Source organism: Hippichthys cyanospilos, chromosome 3, assembly GCF_059441005.1.
Source record: "Hippichthys cyanospilos isolate Australia breed blue-spotted pipefish chromosome 3, RoL_Hcya_1.0, whole genome shotgun sequence".
Taxonomy (NCBI): Eukaryota; Metazoa; Chordata; class Actinopteri; order Syngnathiformes; family Syngnathidae; genus Hippichthys; species Hippichthys cyanospilos.
In genome coordinates, this window is record NC_142371.1 from 27,810,573 (window position 1) to 27,823,091 (window position 12,519).

The following is a 12,519-nucleotide window of genomic DNA, read 5'->3' on the forward strand; positions in this document are numbered from 1 at the left end:
AAAGACATTTACGCAGAAAATTTGATTACGTCAGTTTATGAGTGTTTTTACCCCATGACTTCAACACCCACATTCAACGTCACAAACATTTCTCCCAAATTTCACACTTTAGCCGCTTAGTACTTTCATGCGTTAGATTTAATAGGAAATTACCAAGCATTCAGCGATTTAGATGAGGATATGAATAAAATAACGTCACAAAGACAGACCAAAAAATTGAACGTCTTTATTTCTAAAACAGGGCAATACAAAGAAACAAAGGGTATGATCATATAAACATTTTTCCCTTTCTAAAAACCTTCGAGATGTTAAGGCATGCAGTGCCTGACTTACTATTTTGTGCATTTTACGTTAAAAGATCCCATGAAATGGCTTGTGTCCTGGATTGCATATTGGTGCCTGAACAATCAATTTTCATTCCCTTGAGTCCTCTCAAAATGGCTTGTTCCATGTCCAGGAAATTGTGTAAAAATCCCTTAAAAATTGCGTGAATTGACTTCGGGGTGATCCAGCCAGCCCTATGCTCATCACGTAGGATTAAAACGTATCCCTTTCGACACATCTAAACCAACATCCCGGGTGAACTTAAATCATGGAACCTTTGCACATTATCACGGTAGAAACAAAACTAACACCACATAGAACATTTGCGCAGTTATTGTCAAGCGAATCATTACAGCAACGTATTAGGCCCACAGCATGTTCACACTCGGTCCAGACAAGAATCAATAAATACTGAAGGTCAATACTGTTCTCACTATATATTTATCTAATGAGTTAGCCATCATCAACCTAATAATGTACATAGCAACAGATGTGAATGAGCTAATATAGAATAACACACGGCTAGAAGAAAGAGCTATTATTTGACATCATTTGCTACATTCAGAGTCAGGGAATGTATGGACTATCATCCTAGTGGTTGACGCTCAGGGAGAAGTGTCATACTGGAAGAACGCGCTGTGAGGATACTCTGGTCTAAAATGAATGAAAACCAGAATAACAAACGTGAAAGAAAGGCACCTGATGGTATTCAGTGACAACCAGATTTACAGCAGGGGTGGACGGTAGGGTTCGGCAGGATTTGGCAGAAGTCCGAAAACATTCCGACTTTGCAAAACTGCGTTGACCAGCTTTCTTTGGTAGTTTAAAAAGATAAAGGCCCATTGGTGTAGAATGCTGGTTAGTTACAAAGTCTTCAACCTCACAACAGCGGATATTTCCCTTGTCACCATTTTAAATAATGGCATGGTGGCAACATCTCCATAACAAAACATATTTCTAGTTGATTGTCAACCGCTTCCTGGATCTTTTCCCTCCAAAGAGAGAAATCAAGATTTAAATAAGTTATATTTCTGGGACTTTTACACAAGCTGAGCTATTCACTAAAGTGAAACAGATTTAAGACTGTTTGGTAAAAAAAAAAAAAAAATATATATATATATATATATATATATATATATATATATATATATATATATATATATATATATATATACTGTATATATTTTCACTGATCAAGTATTAGAGGTAAATTATTTTGTGTTTGCCCTTGGACTGAAATAGCTGAACTCAACAGTAGGATCGGACGACTGTGCTACAGGCAGGCTCAAAAAGTGGCAGAGTATCGAAGAAGCCAAAACATTTGGGCTGTCCATTGACAGGGCAGCATTCCAGAAAAATTGAAACCTGCTCCGCATCCTGACATTCAGTAACCAGGCTTGAAAGTCAAGCCCTATTTTGGTGCTCCTGAGGTGAAATGGGGCAAAGCTATTGAGTGATGCAGTTTTCACCCATGTCTTGTGCGTAGCGGTCCAGTATAAGGTTACGTAATGCCTCCACATCACGACGAAGCTGTTGCGCTTCCACCAGCTTCTTGTGTAGCACGTCTGGATTCATCCAGTCCTCTTCATGCTCACTCAAAGGTAAGGGTGCTGTAAAGACAAATAAGACATATTAAAATACATTTAAATCACGATAAGTGACTAGAAAGGCTTCATTCAAGCTTACATGTGAGACCTAGCAGCAGGGAGAGGTTGGGGTCTTGTCCCTGAGCCCTCTGGGTCAAAATGCTGCACAAGGAGCGCATATCGCTGAGGCAGGAGGCCAGCTCCTTGTGGAGCTTCTGTGTTAGGTGAGCCCCAGCCGCCTGCAGAGTCGAGGAGGCGCACTTCTGCTCCGATTCGCTCATCTGCTCCTGAAGGGTCAGGTTCTGATCCATCAGTTCCTGGTTATGGGACGAGAGCTGGAAGAAAAATGGGACAATTAGCCATGGCCTGACAATTACACTTTCTCTAAGTGAAGGAACTAACTAACAGATGATTTGGAATGCAAGCATCAAACCTCTTTCATGGCTAGGTGGAGCTCTGACATGTTTTGCTCTTTGGCCAAGAGCTCTTCTCTCAGAACTTGCGAACTGTTCTCTTCCTGGGCTATTTGCACCTCCAAAGCCTGCAAAGTATAACAACAATAAAAGGTTAAGGGATGACATTAACTTAATAATTCAACACAAGTGGTCAGATACCTGAATCTGGGAACCAAGTTGCTCCATCATCCTATGTTGTTTCTCAATAACCTGCCAAGAACATAGAGCATCATACATCTAATAGAGTAAATTTATTGTTTAATTAATAAAAAAATCATTTAATTACAGACATTTGTGGACTTAACATAGAACAAATGAGACCTTCTTGAGTTTTTGCTGCTCCTCTCGTAAAGTATTGTTCTCTCCTCTTAGCTTCTCGACATCCAAAGAGGGCAGTCGGGCTCCATCCTCAAGACCCCGTTGCACCCGCTGCTGCATACTGAGGAAGATTTTTTTTTTTTTTTTTAATAATTAAACCATGAGCTGCAATATGGTTCACCCTAAGTTTTTATAGCTAATGAAACGCAATAAAACTGAAATTGAAAAAAAAGTACTTCAAAAACGATAACTGAAACTGCATTTTGTTTATAAATCTCAAGCTATATTTATGACAATCAATTTCTTACATGACATTTTCCCCAAAATGAATAAACTAAAACTAAGCCTTCTTAAACAAATAAAATAAATTTGTTCTAAAAACTAATTAAAACAATAAATAAAACTAAAGTTAAAAGCAAAATAAAAACTAACTATAATTAAAAATCCAAAACTATTATCCCAATAACCACAGTATTTTTCTGAGCTGTATGTGTGTGTGTGTGTGTGTTTGTGCTTGCACACATACTCAGTAATGTTGTTCAGCAAATCTCTTTCCTGTCGTTTCTGCTCCTCCAGCTGTGCGTCCTTTTCTTGAAGTTGTGAGCGTGTTCCCTCTAAAGAGGACTCCAGCTCTTTTACTTTCTCCTGTAACTGAGCTGCCTGCAGCTCAGCCTCTTGGAGCTAAGTCAAAAACATATTTTGTCACCAAAAAGATCAGAATAAATGCATGTTACTGCCAGCAACATCATCTGGCATCTGTGCTCACCTCTTTGTTTTGGCTCTGATAATCCTCTAAGGTTGGCAGGTCAGCCAGGTAGCGTTCCAGAGTCTCAACGCGCTGCTGGTTCTCTCGTTTCAGCTCTGATTCCTTCTGACACTTCTTCTTCAGGTTGCTGATATGCTTGTCACGAGACTTGATCTGCCAACACAGGTCAGAGTAAGAAGCATGAGAGATGCTGAAGAGAACAAGAGAGCCACTGTTGCTCAGAAATTCTGTCATATGTAAAACAGGCATCACCTTTCATCATATAATATATATATAATATATACGGCCCATATAGTTAATAGACAGTTGCAATAGCCAATCGAGTCATAAGGTGGCCATCTAATAGCCTCACATTGAACGTGGCGTGATTGGATGCTCACTGCAGGGAGGCGGTGCGATGTTGACCAAACGTGTTTAACGTTGGAAGTCATTAAATAAAGTTATTAAAAAAAAAAAATGTTGCTCAACCAAGATACCCGTGTTGCTTGGCTGATCTGCCCTAAAGGCATAGCGTACAGCAAAGACATGCCTGCGGACATATAGCAGAAAAATCTACCCTTTTGTTTTTTTTTTTGTTTTTTTTTTTTTAAACCCACAATGGCTAAAGAGCAAAACGTAGATTGGCCAGACGCGACTTTCAGTATCGGCCTCCGTGTCATTGGAAAATGACTTATTACTGGAAATGAAACACATAGACAAACTCTACAAGCAACTCATTGAAGTATTTCTGAGGAAAGAAAGAATAATGGATTTTGTATTGAAATAAGTGGGGGACAGCCGTTTTGGTGAATTAGTATGTTTTGTCATTTTATGTCGTTCGTATTCAATTAATGGTAAAGAATAAAAACAATATTCTTATTGTCATGTTTGGTTGGGGTTTGTTGTTATTTGAGTTGTCAACCACTCAATCAACCACTGAAGATCCTGGAGTCCAAGGAGATTGAGACTCTGGTGGCTGAGTTCGAAAAGGAAAAAAAGGAAGAGGCCTTCATTGTCTGCGTTCTCGTGAGTTTGATTTTGTCCACCTGGATGGTCACCTGCCCCTCGCGTGTCCTCCAATCAGCTTCCCCTGTCTCTCGTGTAGTCCAGCTGCTTCATGTTCTCTTAAATTAGTGTGAGTGTATTTAAGTTCCAGTTTAGTTGTCGAGTCATTATCTTACCTCGCTGTCTTATGTTGCGGTCCTCCTCATATTTCTGAGTCACCAATAGCGGTCTCCCTGTGATACTCGTGAGTTGATTTTAGTTTCAAGTTTATGTTGACACTTTGTCCAGTTTTGTTCCTGATTCGGTCCTGCCTCATTTCCTTATTTTAACTTCATTTTTTGAGCCACATATTTCCCAGGTTTTCTGCATTTTTTGGGTCACCTTCCTTCCTCCTCCCAACCCACCATGTTCAGACGTGACACTTACATTCCGATTTGTAATTTAGCGGACAATCGTCAAAGCTTGCCAGCTCTTGGTGGACTTCATAAAACGTCGGACAAATAACTAGAAATTATTATTCCTTATTTTAAGTTTCGGCACATATAATGATAAGTTTTAATTGCTGATGTGAGTTTATTGATGTTTAAATGCCCCGGAAAATAGCTTGTGTAGCCCAATAATGCGTACGTGTGCTTCTGAGGGGTATTTCATATACATCACTGAAGGCTTAAGTGTGAAGCGCATGGACCGCCACTGATTTCTACAACACACTTAAAAAAAATTGCAGTAGTGCATTTGCTGTTTTCAATTGAAGTATTTGACTTCATGATTTACTGGAGTAGTATCAACTGATTGTTGTTTCTTTTTTCATAACTTCTTGTGGTTTACTAGCTAGTGAAACTCATGAAGGAAGGAAAGACAGATAAACACCCACCCTGTCTTCCTGTTTCTTCATCTCCTCTGCATGCCTCTCACATGCCTCCTTCAGGCTGTCAGTCAGTCGGCGTGTCTCGGCCTCTACAGCACCCAGCTTGCAATCGGCCGCAGCTTTCTCAATAGCGGCGTAGTCAGTGCGCTCAGCAAATTGAGCCCTCAGGAGCGCGTTCTCCCTCTGAGCTTCCTGTAAGATTGTCAAGCGAGTCATTGTGAGTTCAGCGAGTAAGCGCAGCATGCTAGAACAAGAATGGCCTGCAGAATTTGCGCTGCAGTTTGCACGTGTTGCTCACCTGGAGCCGAAACAAACACAAATCCCCAAAGGGAGCGCCACGGCCCAAGAAGGCTCCATGGACCTGCAGCTCACTTTCCCGCAGACGCTGCTCCAACTGAGTCATATGCTGTTTTTGTCTGCATGAAGGTCAAATATTATATTCCAGGGATGTTATAAAGCAGCAAAGGTTTGATAAAGTTAACCAAACGCGTAGTAAAACAAGTGGAAAAACTTGCCGCTCTATTATAAGGTCCTTCTCCTTTAGCAGCGCTTCACTGCTTTTCACAACAGTGTCCCACTTGCCAGACTCGGGGTGCATGGCTGTGGGGTACAAAGTCGGGTACTGGACTACCCCGGCACTCAACTGGGAAGGAGACATATAAAGAAGAGAAATCAGATACCATTACTCAACTGGGAAGGAGACATATAAAAAGAAGAAATCAGATACTCTTATTCTTTTATTTGTGTTTATTTGTGTACTCTTATTCTTATTCTTATTTGTGCACAAGCTACGATGGTTAGGTTGACGTTAAAATCAGTATATGGAATTGTCTGAATATTTCGAACTGGGCAAGCCCCAAGATCCATGTACAAAAAAAAAACTAACATCAATATGACATTTGCATTCAACATGTATGTAAACAGTGTCTGGAAAAAGTAATTCCACAAATATATATATATATATATATATATATATATATATATATATATATATATATTTTTTTTTTTTTTCATCAAGCTAAATATTTGCACAAATCAATTGGCATAATAATTTTAGGGCAATGTACAGTGTCTGATTTCCTGTCTTTAAATAGGCCAGGGTCTCTCTATGCCCTCAGGCTTTGTGTAGTCTAGCTCACCGCCATTTTTCCAGTGACAATCTGTGTCTGCCCTCATTTCGTGTTCCAAAAACAAAGGTGTTCCACTGGATAATTGTGATGACCCGTTATAATGTCAATACATGGAAACCACAATAACACTTGTTTTGACAGGTACCAAGCCTTGTATTTGTAAGTTGACCTTCTAATATTGAATTAAAAACATACCTGCATTTGTTCCAGTTGCATGCGTATGCTATCCATCTCTTGCTTATGTTGATGCTGAGGCTGCCTGCCCAGTATTTCACCACACCGATCCTGGCGTAATGGATCGTACGTTTTGGTTCCCACATGTTCCCTCAACAGGGCCTGTGTCTGTAGGCTAAGCGGGCTTGCATAAACACTCGAAGGCTGGCTGGACCTGGGATTGGTGGCGTCGTTGAGGATGGAAACTCCAGGGAGGGAAACGCCGGGCCTGGCCTCCGGCAGAACCGTATAGTTGGGATCCGTACCTCTTCTGTACGCCTCGGTCACAAAGTCTGTGTTGTCTGTAATCCCTGTAGTCTGTAATCGAAGTCTGACATCAGGACATAAGCCCCCCAAAAAGGCTGACTGGTTCAGGGTGGGTTCCACGGCAGGAGTGTCAAACCTCTGACCCACATCCACTCTCGTGTGATCCGCAGGAAAAAGCGAGTGGTCCAGCCCGTTGACCAGGCTTCGGTAGCGACTCAGACAGTCTGGTTTTGGCCCAGCAGGCTCATTTCCCATAGCAGGCTGGGCATCGAGGTTGGGTGAAGATGCTGATTTGGACAGAGAGGACGATTTGGAGGTGGAGCCACTTGATGTTCTGGAGGTAGAGGAAGATCTGGACTCCTCCTTAGGCTTCGGGGCAAGGGCTCCAGCCGTAGATGGCATGACATGTGCCGTTGGTATCTGGATTTGACTCCGAATGGGCTGGAAAGAGGGGCTGCTCCTGGAGCTGCAGAAATCTGCAACCCAATTAAAAAGGATTAAAATTAGCAACCCATTATCTCACTGTTCCATATACAGATGTAGAGAAAAGGATCAGTGCAGAATACTGTGAGCCTTGCAGGCTATTTGTACTATTTTTGTAGACGCAGCAGTCAGTATCTGTGGGTGGCCTACTTTGTGGTTAAATAATCAACCCCCTCGAAAAAAAAAAAAAAAACAACAACAAAAAAACATGAGGGGCAATACACCAATGTGCTGTATGTTGCATTATTGTCACTATAACATACATATCTACTGGATATGGACTAACCCTATACTCCGGGTCATGTGTTGACAATGCAACACTATCACAATTTTGCAAGAACTAAGTAAGGCAGGGCCTCGGATTACTCATGTACCCACCCAATTTCCACTATGAACCAGTCACCAAAAAATGTCTTCACATTATGCAATTTATAAAAAAAAAATATTAGACAATAGCTCTACAAACCTCAGAGACCTGTTCAAGTCTCAAAAACAGGCAGTCATTCCAAAGCAACAAGCACATTACACGCATTGTATCGCTGGGACGAGATGAACGGGGGACCTTTTAAATCCCAAAAGATGTCTGAGGCTTGCATATCTCTTCAAGAGTGAATCCCGGCAAGGAGCCGAATTGACAGCCACACAGTATTGCCATGCAGTATTGCCCAAAGAAGTATTGTCCTCAACCTGCCTGTACCCAACACTGAGCAAACACTTCAAGCTCGGCAAACACAGGAAAGGTTAGGGGTATTTATAGCCCCCTTCTCAAGTTACAGAGTGATCTGTGGGTGACGCTTATTTAAGCACCTTTCCTCCTCCCACTCACACACACACATCACATACGCACATTCACATTTGAAGCCTCAATGCGTTGACTTGTTTCAAACACATGCCCGACAAATTAAGCAAGCTTTGCAATCACAACATAGAATAAAACAACAGAATGGAAAATAAAAACAAAGAAATGTTCGCAGTTTAACTTTGCTTTCCTAATTTATGACTGACTGGAACAAGTCTAAACTACTGAAATGTTTGCTCAGACATTCCTGCTTTTGCACATTATATAATTACAGCTACCTATCACTGTGAAACAGACTTTGGCTAAACTCAAGGGCACTACAACTTTCAAAGACAGATTTGACGGCTTGTTTTCATTTCCATTCTAATCATAATAAACAGTTTTAGTTGCAGTAGGACTTTACTGATACTAAATTTGGACTTAATTGTAATGTTCTGTTTAAATGGTATCAGGGCTGAGCCAACACTAGCATTTCATTTAACTATTGTGACCAAACTGACTATGTCCTGATAACTGACAGCTCTCAACATGTTCAGATGTAGTCAAGCTTAGGCAAACCGGCGCAGACGCAAAACTTAAATGCCTCATCACCAGTTTTTTCAAACATGATTCATTCCTGTTGAGCTGTTTTATGAGGCAGCGCTAAACCGGCGTGTCCAAAGTTAACATTGGACCTGACATTCGATGTTTAAAATTGTGAAAAATCCTTGATTCAAACTGTGCTTATCATAGAGGGCTTTCTCTTGCATCTTGATGGACCCAAAATGCACCATGATCATTGATTGGTGAACTTAATTTGACCCTGTCTTGTTCCGAATAAAACACCAAACTGCTCAATGATTCCAAACCTTGTTCTCAAACAACAAGCAAAATTTACAACATCTTTGAGCTATAAATTGACTTTGTTTCATTTAGAATTTGTAATCAAACAGACCTCTTCATCATTCTGGACATATTCTGAAGTCATTACACAAAGAAAACCAAGTGACAAACAGTACATGTTTAGAGGGAAGTGGTCGCTTAGTTCAGAGTATCAGTGTGATCAGCAGGTTGCAACAGACACACAGATGCCAGAAGAGTTGGGGAAAAAAACACAAGTTCTGAATGTTGCTGTTCAGTGTTCTGTTAAAAAAATATAGTTGCACAAAAACTACTGAAATATTGAACAGTTTAACAGGTTTTAAAAGAATATAGAAAAATGTATACTCTAAAATAAGCACACCAACTTTTTGCTTGTAGTGACTATAACATACAATATTAAAAAAAAAAAATTGTAATTGTGTGTACTAATTCAACAATTCTATCCACAAAAGTAATAGACCTGGATTGAGATCTGAGTACAAGCCATTCAATGATTTTCCTCTTAAAGGAACACTGTGTAAGATTTGACCAATTTTCATTACGGACAGCAGGTGCTGCTGCAATTACCGTTGTCTGACCTATGATTATATTTAAAACATTTTGTTGGTCGTTAAGAACACATTTATTTGCAAGTTTTTTTTTAATTTATAATCATTTTATTTATTCCTTTTTAATGAAAAACGGTCTAAATCTAACACATTGTCTCCTTAAGTAGCGATGACCTGTATCTGAAATGTGTCACGAGGAAGCAGAAAAAAAAGAACATTGGAGTTGCACCACTTGAACAGCGTTGCATCATTTCAGTCAAAAAAGGAATTTATCATATTTTTTTCCAGCAGACGACAATCCTAATCCTACCAAATTATTGTTCTCATTTGACCTTCCATTTCAAATTCATTTGCAATTGTGACTGCAGTTAGCAGAAGGTAATGCCAGGAAGTGGTCTGACCTCACAAAACAAAAAACACATCCGCAGAGAAAGCAATAAGTAAAAGTCACCTTCTGTGCTGTCAGACGCTGACGTGCCAAGACCCGCGTCCCCACTGTCCAACAGTACAGATTGGCGGCCCAGTCGACTCTGGAACTTCTCTGACAAGTCGGGCGTTTGCCACTCCATGTCAGCAAAGCGCGCTGCACGCATTTTCAGGAACAGAACAAAATATTAGAACAGTAACTGTCGAAAATAGCGGTATGCGAGAACCCATATCAAAGAATCCCTAAATTAATTGTTCAAACTGTGCACACATTACTGAGGCTTAAACAATTTGGGTATATTAAAAATTATTGTTTAAGAGACATGAGAATTTAATATTTTAGAACTGTTTCCAAACATGTATTTTTCGTTTGATGTTTATGTCTGCAATTGGCTGGAAAACAGTTCGGGGTGTCCCTCGCCTACTACCCAAAGACAGCTGCGAAAGGCACCAGCCCTTCAGTGACCCTGTGAGGATAAGCGGCTATAGAAGATGGATGGATGGTTTATGTGGAATGCAATTTAAATGAATCCTTATGTATTTTTTTTTCTCCAGGATTAATTTTCAATCTGTTAATATTGGTACAGTGGTTTACAACAATATTAAATATTCTCTACTTTTTTGGGATGAACATGTTATCCTGTTGGGCTACTGTCTGATCAGCTCCAGCTGGGTCACCTGGATGAGAGTGTATGATGTTGAAAGACCCGAAACACCCAATGATTCCAGGAACATCACTGATGATGTGTCCAGCTGCATTAGCATTTATTTCTCAATATTGGTAATTGGAGTAACATTTTTACTGACTTATTACTATGCACACTTACACACTATTGTATGTATTTGTACATAAACTACGGATTTGTAATCTGCTACCTATGTGTGGTTTAGACCTTTTTTTTTTTGTTTTAGTACTTATTCTTATTTTTATGACATTGGTTTGGACGGCAACGTAAGAATTTCATTGTACTGAGAAACTTGTTTCTACACTGAATCTTTGTGTAAAAAATGTTGAAAAACTGAACGGGATCAGCACCATTTCACACAAAGCAAATAAAGGTGATGTACCTACCAGCTAGTTTGGATTCTGTGTATCTCTGTGAGCTTGTCATTCCATATGCGGCGTCACCTGAAAGAATTTTGTTTAATTCAATATTTTTAGCGGAATATGGAAAAAATAAAGTAGAACCTCAATTAAATATATTCAAATGTCACCCGCGAACATCTTGACAATATTCACCCTCAGCATTCAACTCTGTTTACCATCAAGTAAACTCTACAGCTGTCGTTGCTCTTAACTTGACCAGATGACTCCACTCCAAGGTACAGCAACGAAAATAACAACACGAACACGATGTGCCGTTACACAATCGGTTTCCAAAACACGGACGCCCCCAAAGACATTAAAGAGAACACATAATCATGTTTCTGGTCCCTGATGAACAGACGCTCGACAATCTCATCCTAATTCTTTAATCCTCTTTACTCGAGTCTAGCTAGTTAATTCATAAACCTAACCAAACAAAAAAAAAAAAGTCAAATTAAGGGCAGGCTAACCACAACCAAATTCTTACCTGACTAACCATTTCACCATTCTACCATCGGAGAAAAGTCAGTCTGACTAAAATGTCGACATTGTTGTACACAAAAGTACGCTACTTGAATCAGACAACGCAATCGCATGCCTGTAACTCACATTCGATTGTGATGCGCTGCGACGTTAACCATTTAATCTTGTTAATCCATGACAAATCTGTTCCCGTGCTATTGCTAACACGCTACAGCTAACGACTCAACCAACGCTCGCACAGCTGCTACCCCCATTTGTGAACACCACCACTCAAATGTTTGCTTTTATCAGTGACAAATTGGCTCGCGACAATGTCGAGCACTATACGGCCTCGTTACCTTTCGCTCCTCATCGATGTAAATAGTTGAAAATCTTGGTTGGGTTAGGAAAACCGAATCAGAAACATCCGCTGCGGTGGCAGTTCTTCCGCCGCTACTGACTTGCCTGAGCCAGACTGCAGCACGCTGATGGCACACAATGCAAACGCGGCAGCCAGAAGCGCTTGTTCAGTCTCACAGCGTCGACCGCTGCACATCATTTGTTCGGGTTATTGTTTTAAAACGATCAAAAAACGCATAATCTACTGGATTCAAATTCGATTTAAAACTACGGACAAGAGTGTTTTAAAGTTTTTTTTTACGAACATTCCATGATTACTTGAAGAAATGTGCAAGTATAAATACATGGACAGATATGTAATGAAACTAAACTTTAAAAAAAGAGAAAATCAAAGTAACTCTTCGAAGTCTAGTTTATTAGGGAATAAAGACCCCAGCAGTACAGTACATCAACAACAGCATCAACAACAAAATAATAATAATAATAACAATAATAACAATAATAATAATACAAATAGATATGCAAGCCATATGACTCACTTTTACAGATTACAAAATGAACAAGCATAGTGTGACAAGTTTA

The 12,519-nt window shown here is 40.0% G+C and overlaps 1 protein-coding gene across 5 annotated transcripts; it reads right to left on the reverse strand.

Moving 5' to 3' along the window:
* Positions 1-210: 210 nt before the first annotated feature.
* On the reverse strand, positions 211-12,068 carry LOC148426660 (centrosomal protein of 85 kDa-like). Of its 5 annotated transcripts, none has more exons than XM_088411630.1 (14): positions 11,937-12,068; positions 11,101-11,157; positions 10,054-10,185; positions 6,627-7,387; positions 5,817-5,944; positions 5,600-5,717; positions 5,308-5,493; positions 3,450-3,602; positions 3,210-3,364; positions 2,687-2,804; positions 2,525-2,575; positions 2,344-2,451; positions 2,011-2,245; positions 211-1,934 (listed from the first exon to the last, which is right to left on the reverse strand). In XM_088411630.1, the coding sequence occupies exons 2-14, from the start codon at positions 11,138-11,140 to the stop codon at positions 1,771-1,773; spliced, it is 2,349 nt and encodes a 782-aa protein (XP_088267756.1). In that variant the 5' UTR covers positions 11,141-11,157; positions 11,937-12,068; the 3' UTR covers positions 211-1,770. The 5 variants fall into 5 exon arrangements, with proteins under 5 accessions (XP_088267756.1, XP_088267757.1, XP_088267759.1 ...); XM_088411631.1 differs by lacking the exon at positions 11,937-12,068 and adding an exon at positions 11,269-11,497; XM_088411633.1 differs by lacking the exon at positions 11,937-12,068 and adding an exon at positions 11,292-11,310.
* Between the last annotated feature and the right edge of the window lie 451 nt (positions 12,069-12,519).